Raw genomic sequence first — 7,855 nt, forward strand, 5'->3', positions numbered from 1 at the left:
ATGAGATTAACAGGCATGGGCCACCAGGTCAGCATAAACTCTATTTTAATCTTTAAAAGCCATTTCATATTTTCAGGCTAAAGTATAGCCATTCCGTTTTTCTTGCGGTTCCTGATTGCATATCTTTTCCCATCCTCTTACTTTCAACCTTGCTGTATCTTTGAATCAAGTAGGTTTTCTGTAGAATGCATATGAATGAATCATGTTTTTATCCACTCTGACAGTCTCGCCTTTTGAGTGAATTGTTTTATGCATTCACACTTAATGTTATGATTGATATAGTTGGATTTATATCTCCCATTTTACTTTGTGTTTTTTATATGTCCCATGTCCTTTTGTTCCTCTATTTTCCTTTACTACTATGTTTTCCATTAAGTGAGTATTTTCTCATGTTGCATTTTAATTTAATAATTTTTCACTCTATTTTTGAAGGTATTTTTTAGTAGTTGCTCTATAGTCTACCACATACATCTTAACTTATCAGAATCAGCTTTAGATTTATACCAATTTAAGTCCAACGATATATAGAAAAATGATTTCTATACAATTCTATTAGTTTCTTCCTTTTGTAGTAGTGTTGTTACAGATGTAACATCTATTAATCCTAATAATCCGTTGTTATAATTACTACTCTACCTTCTGCAGTCATTTCCTTAGTCCAATTCAACTTTGCCTCCACCCAGTTCCTTTATGCTGTAATTGACAAACATATTTCTATATGTTATAGCCTCAACAATACATCATATACATATTATCTTACATAATTGGTGTTTAAATAAGTTATAAGAAAAAACAAGATATGCATTTATACTGTCATATTTAATAGATATATGTAAAATATTAGATATATATAGATTATATCTATATATATTTACATATTTACATACATTTATAATATCACATTTTCGTACTTTACCACTGTTCTTTCCTTTTTGTGTGTGTGGATTCAAATTATCATCTGAGGTAACTTACTTTCAACCTAAAGAAATTTCTTTAGTAGTTTTTGTAAGATAGGTCTGCTGGCAAAAAATTTTCTTTGTTTTTGTTCACCTGAGATAATCTTTATTAAAAAAAATATTCATTTTTTTAAAGATAGTTTTGCTGAATATTAGACTCTTACTTGATGGGTATTTTCTTCAACCATTTTGAATATGTTATCCAACTGTCTTAGAGCCTCTTTTGTCTCTGTTGAGAAGTCTGTTGTTCATATTAGGCTTCCCTTGTAGGTAAAAAATCTTTTTTACTTGCTGATTTCAAGATTTTCTCCTTGTCTTTGCCTTTCAGCCTTTTTACTATGATGTGTCTATTTGTGAAGCTCTTTGTATTTATTCTGTCTAAAGTTCGAGTTTCCTACATGTGTAGTTTTTTAAACAAATTTATGAAGTTGAAATTTCAGCCATTCTTTCTTTGAAAATGTTTTTCTGATTTTTCTCTCTCCTCTCCTTCAGCACTTACCTTCCATGTGTGTTGGTGTGTTTAATGGTGCTCCACACTTTTCTGAGTCTCTGGTCATTTTTCTTCATTTTTTTCTCTTCCTCTGTTTTTCAGCTTGCTTAATTGATATCAATCTATCTTAAAGATTGCTATTTTTTCTGCTAGTTCAAAACTACTATTCAGCCCCACTAATAAAATCTTCATTTCAGTTATTGTACATTTTGACTGCTGCGGGATTTCCATTTGGCTCTTTTTTATACATTCTTTTTATTGAGATTCCCCATCTGTCATGACATTCTCACGGTACCTTCCTTTACTTCTCTAGTCATGCTTTCTCTTAGTTTTGTGAAAATATTTTCAATGGCTACTTTGAGGTCTTTTCAATGAAGGCTGACTTCACATTGTTCTCACAGGTAGTTTCTGTTGCCTGATTTTTTCCTCAAATGTGGATCATACTTTCTTTTCATGGTTCATACATTTTGTTGGAATATAGACATTTTAGATAATTTATTGTAACAATTCAGGGTACTAGTCTCCCCTAATGGGGCTGGTTATTGGTATTTACTTGTTTATTTGCTTAGTTCCCACAATCACTGAGAACTGTCAGTAGTATTCGAAGATTTTATTCTTTCCCTGACCGCATTTGGCTGTTTTATATATACTATTTTTAAAATATTTTACATATACATATTTCTTTTTTCTGTTTTGATTTTTTAAACATTTTATTCCATACATATTAGACTTTCAAAGAAAATGTTTTAAATGTGTTTGATAAGATACAAAATATTGTTCGAACTAGTCCTCCAAAAGTAATTGCAGTTATCTCAATGTGCCATTTCTTGAATACTACAGACTTTACTTGCTAATATAGAGTGTGGCCATGCAGAACTTACCAGCTAATATACAGTGCACCGTATTAATCTACCAAATTCCACGTTTTTGTGTCTATCTGTGAAGTTTCTACTGATCTGTTCATTCCAACATTACTATCATATTGCTTTAGAATTCTTAATATTTGATAGTGCAAGCATCACCCTGTTACTCTTTTATTCAACGTTTTTCTAGCTTACCTACATGCTTATTTTTAGATGAAATTTAGACCAGTTTCCTTTCTCAAAAACCCAGTTATAATTTTGATATCCAGTAAACTTTCTATTAATTCAAAAGAATATATAGTTTGGTGACATTTCTCTTCATATTGGAAACTTTGATATGTTTGTCAATTTATTTAATTTTTAATTTATGCCTCACTGGAGAAATCTGAAGGTTTTGCCCGATTCTTGTTAACATCTCAGTGCCATGATTTATTTGTTGATAGTGGGGATGAGATAGTTTTGCATTGTACTTTAACATTTTTCCTGATTCTCGTTAAATACAACAACAAGAGGCAACATTTCTGAGTGCTAATTGCATACCTGCTCCTTGTGTTAAGCACTTTATTACTTAATTTTGCCCCACCCCATAAAACTCATGTTTCGCATATAGAAACTGTGTCTTCAAGAACTCTGGTACTCTGCCTGAGGTTTCACAGCAAGTAAGTGGCAGTGCTTACTATCTTACTAGCTGGGAAAGACTTGATTTCAAGAATTCTGAACTCTAATAGTATTCTGGTTGATAGTCCTACTTTTTCCAGATAGATCATCGTATCAACAAATAATCATTGTTCCTACTCCTTTCAAATATTTTTATTTTCTTCCTTTTATTTTTGAACTACTTCTTGTACTGCATATATCTGTATTAAACATTATTTTAAAACATACACATATAAGATAACATACTACTCACTAAACACTTCAAGAATAGCGTAAGATGACAGGATTGAAAATAGGAATTACACATTATTCCTTTAACATTGAGTATACCAGCTTTGAAGTTGCTGAAATAATTATATCACATAAAAACTTTTTTTTCTACTTTCTTATTTTCAAAAACTATAAAATTGGGTTTAAGATATTCTTAATTCTAAGAAATGTTGATTTTGCTTATCTTCATGTTTTTATTCAAGTAAGGGCATTTGGTAAACAACTGTTGGTGTTAATGTTGCAGAGAGTTGGGGAAATGGAGGGAGCCAACCAGACTGAAGGTTCACAGTTCCTTCTCCTGGGGATGTCAGAGAGTCCTGAGCAGCAGCGGATCCTGTTTTGGATGTTCCTGTGCATGTACCTGGTCACGGTGGTGGGAAATGTGCTCATCATCCTGGCCATCAGCTCTGATTCCCACCTGCACACCCCCATGTACTTCTTCCTGGCCAACCTTTCCTTCACTGACCTCTTCTTTGTCACCAATACAATCCCCAAGATGCTGGTGAACCTCCAGTCCCAGAACAGAGCCATCTCCTATGCAGGGTGTCTGATGCAGCTCTACTTCCTGGTCTCCTTGGTGGCCCTGGACAACCTCATCCTGGCCGTGATGGCGTATGACCGCTATGTGGCCATCTGCCACCCCCTCCACTACACCACAGCCATGAGCCCTAAGCTCTGTATCTTACTCCTTTCCTTGTGTTGGGTCTTATCTGTGCTCTACGGCCTCATACACACCTTCCTCATGACCACGGTGACCTTCTGTGGCTCACGAAAAATCCACTACATCTTCTGTGAGATGTTTGTATTGCTGAGGCTGGCATGTTCCGACACTCAGATTAATCACACAGTGCTGATTGCCACAGGCTGCTTTATCTTCCTCATTCCCTTTGGATTCATGATCATTTCCTATGTGTTGATTGTCAGAGCCATCCTCAGAATACCCTCAGTCTCTAAGAAATACAAAGCCTTCTCCACTTGTGCCTCCCATTTGGGTGTAGTCTCCCTCTTCTATGGGACACTTTGTATGGTATACCTGAAGCCCCTCCATACCTACTCTGTGAAGGACTCAGTAGCCACAGTGATGTATGCTTTGGTGACACCCATGATGAACCCCTTCATCTACAGCTTGAGGAACAAGGACATGCATGGGGCTCTGGGAAGACTCCTAGATAAACCTTTTCAGAGGCTGACATGAGGGCAATTTGGAAAGACAGCATTAAAGTGGAGACTGGGAATATCCTTCATCCTATATAAGGGATTGTCCTATGTGCTACACAGCAGTGGTTGGGACATAGTTCCAGTTCAGAGAGAGCATGTGTATATGTGTGTGTGTGTGTGTGTGTGTGTGTGTATGGTGATAAAAAAGACTTATTTGTAACGTGGTGTCCCCCAGGTCTCATCAGCCTTGGCCGTAAACAAGGTCACATTAACACCAACACTAGAATGTTGCAGGGTCAAATTCTTCAATGTACTTGACTATAGGGACACATTCTTGGCCTTATCTGACTATATCTAGTTTAAACCTAGAGGTGTCTCTCACCTAGCACACATCCAAAGTACAGAAAGTAAATAGTAGCTGATAAGAAACTTAGTGACTTGGTTGTGGTGGTTTGAAAGAGATTGCAATCATATATAGTTGAATCAGCTGAGCCAGCACGTGACATAGACCTTGACAGGTGGAGTTCAATTCATTTGACATTCATACAGTCATTCATCAACTTATTCTATTCATAATGACTGTCTACAGAGGCCTCAAACTGGGTTACAAACATGAGGTCATAATCTACTGGGGGAAATACATAAATTTACATTAAACATAAATGGACCTAACTCATCAATTAAAAGGTAATGTTCAACATACTGATTAAAAAATAAAATATAGATAGATGTATTTAAAGAGACACACTGAAAGCACAGGAATATACAAAGCTTGAAATTAAAAAGCGAAACAGACATATTTGGAGAATACAGTATTTTAAGTGAGATATTGCTGCAATGACATCAGGTAATAGAGACTTCAAAACAGAGGTGAAAGGAGTGATGTCAACAAGATGGTGGAACAGACCGTTACATCTCTCATCTACCAACATACAGACTAATTTATCAACCATCCGCAGATGAAAATACCTTTGTGAGAGCTCCAGAATCCAACTCAAAGTTTACAACACCCTGGTAATGTACAGAAGTAGAAAAAATGCTCTATTGAACATCGTAGAAAAAACTCTTGTCACATTACCTGAATCACTCCTCAACCAAGCCAGCACAGAGTAGTAGGAGAGAGATCCCCTCATCTCATGAGTTCTTCCATAAGTAAAAAAGAAAATAAAACATATTTACAACTTCCCCTGCCTTTCAGGATGCTAACCAAGAGGACCACTTCTGTCATGCCTCACCAAGAATACTGAGGGAATCTACATGGCCAGACCCCTCTGAGTAGCTAAGAACAGGAAAAAAATAAGAAAATGGTTGGGAGCTCTTAATAGTCAGTGTGTATATTTCAACAACTCAGACTTGCACCCTATAGCAGGGCCTGTGCATGGTGCTCAGAAGCTGGCCCATCCACCCACATCCCCAAGCACCAGGTCTGCCTGCCCATAGATCCTGCCAACTGACCAACCCAGAATATCTGGCTAAGCTGACTGGTGAAGAAGAGTTCCTATCAGACTGGACTTTCCCTATCAAAACCAGCCTATAAAGACTAAAAGAGATGACTGCTTCTTCAAATGTGCAAACACAAATGTGAAGCTACAGAAAACACAAGGAATCAAGGAAACAGCAACACCAAGGGAACAAAATAAAGCTTCAGTAACCATCAAAGAAATGGAGAACTATGAACTGCCTGACAAAGAGTTCAAGCAATCATTTGAAGAAACTTGGTGACCCACAAAAAAACACAGTTAAGCTACTAAACAAAATCAGGAAATCAATATATAAATAAGATGTAAATTTCAACAAACAAACCACAAAAAAGAAATAGTAATTCTGGAGCTGAATAATACAATGACTAAACTGTAAAAAACTCAAAAGAGAGCTTCAGCAGCAGATTTGAAGAAACAGAAGAATTAGTTACTCAAAAATAGGTCATTTAAAATTTTCTAGTAAGAGAAACAAATGGAAAAAGAGTGAAGAAAGCCTATGGGACTTATGGGACCCATCAAACAAATACACACATTATGGAAGTATCAGAAGGAGAAGTGAAAGAAAAGGAGGCAGAAAACTTGTTTTTTTAAAAATGGCTATTCACAGAAGCCACCACAGGCAGGAATACAAGGAATCTGAAAGTGCTGCTTGCTTTCTCAGTGGGGAGACTTGCAGCCTGGAACAAGTTCAGCCCTGCTCACCGGCTGCCTGGAAATGAATTCAGCACTGTTAGGGGTAGGGCACACTGGGAGTGAGACTGGCCATTTGGGCTGCATGGGAGCTGGGTGAGGCCTATCACTGCTAGCTTTCCACCACTTCCCTGGCAACCTGTATGACACAGCAGAGGCAGCCATAATCCCCTGGGAACATAACCTCATTGGCTTGAGAACTACACCCCCATCCCTCACAGTGGCCACAGCAAGCTCAACCCAAGGAGAGTCTGAGCTCAGACATGCCTAACCCTGCCCCAACCTGATGGTCTTTCTTTACCCACCCTGGTAGCCAAAGACAAAGGACATAATCTCTTGGGAGCTCTATGATCCCACTCACCACCTGAGAAACTGGAATGCGCATCCAGGTAACCTTAGGGCAAGTTTGTGTCCCCCCTATACTACCACAGCTGGTGCACTCTTGAAAGGACCACCTCCTGGCTGGAGGCCAACTAGCACACTAAACAAAACTTCAACCAAGGACCATAGACTCTTAGATAAACACTTGGACCATGAGAGTCCACTTTACTCCACCGCTACCTCCACTGGACCAGGTGCTGGTATCCATGCCTTAGGGACTGAAGACAGATCACATCACAGGATTTTTCACAGACACCCTCCCAGCACCAGCTCAGAGCGCAGTAGCTCTGTTGGGTGGCTAGACGGGAAGAGAAATAACAATCATTGCAGTTTGGCTCTCAGGAAGCCCCATCCTTAGGGGAAGGGGTATAGTACCATATTAAGGGGGGATTCCCATGGACAAAAAGAAGCTGATAAGCAGTTTTTGAGCCCCAGATCTTCCTTCTGACATAGTCTACCCAAATGAGAAGGAACCAGAAAAACAAATCTGGTAATATAACCAAACAAAGTTCTTTAACACCCCAAAAGATCACACTAGCTCACCAGCAATGGATCCAAGCCAAGAAGAAATCTCTGAATTGCCAGAAAAAGAATTCAGAAAGTTGAGTATTAAGCTAATCAAGGAGGTGCCAGAGAAAGATGAAATCCAACTTAAAGAAAAGAAAAAAAAGATACAGGATATGAAGGATATGAAAGGAAAAGTCTTCAGTGAAATAGACAGCATAAATAAAAAACAATCACAACTTCTGGAAATGAAAGACACATTTAGAGAGATGGAAAATGCACTGGAACGTCCCAGCAATAGAAGCAAACAAGTAGAAGAAAGAACTTCAGAGCTCAAAGACAAGGCTTTCAAATTAGCCCAATTCATCGAAGACAAAGAAAAAAGAATTTAAAAAATGAACAAAG

General features: G+C 37.8%; 1 protein-coding gene across 1 annotated transcript; it reads left to right on the forward strand.

The window, feature by feature from the left end:
- Nucleotides 1–2,831: 2,831 nt before the first annotated feature.
- LOC101002431 (olfactory receptor 1D2) lies at nucleotides 2,832–7,550 on the forward strand. The gene has a single exon (XM_021928539.2). It carries the CDS (start codon nucleotides 3,244–3,246, stop codon nucleotides 4,429–4,431), a length of 1,188 nt encoding a protein of 395 aa, XP_021784231.2. The 5' UTR covers nucleotides 2,832–3,243; the 3' UTR covers nucleotides 4,432–7,550.
- The last annotated feature ends 305 nt before the right edge of the window (nucleotides 7,551–7,855 follow it).

Source organism: Papio anubis, chromosome 17, assembly GCF_008728515.1.
Source record: "Papio anubis isolate 15944 chromosome 17, Panubis1.0, whole genome shotgun sequence".
Taxonomy (NCBI): Eukaryota; Metazoa; Chordata; class Mammalia; order Primates; family Cercopithecidae; genus Papio; species Papio anubis.

What these genes read in the sequence shown, in the direction of transcription:
- LOC101002431 (XM_021928539.2), top strand. Translation starts at nt 3,244, where the DNA reads ATGACAGGATTGAAAATAGGAATTACACATTATTCCTTTAACATTGAG.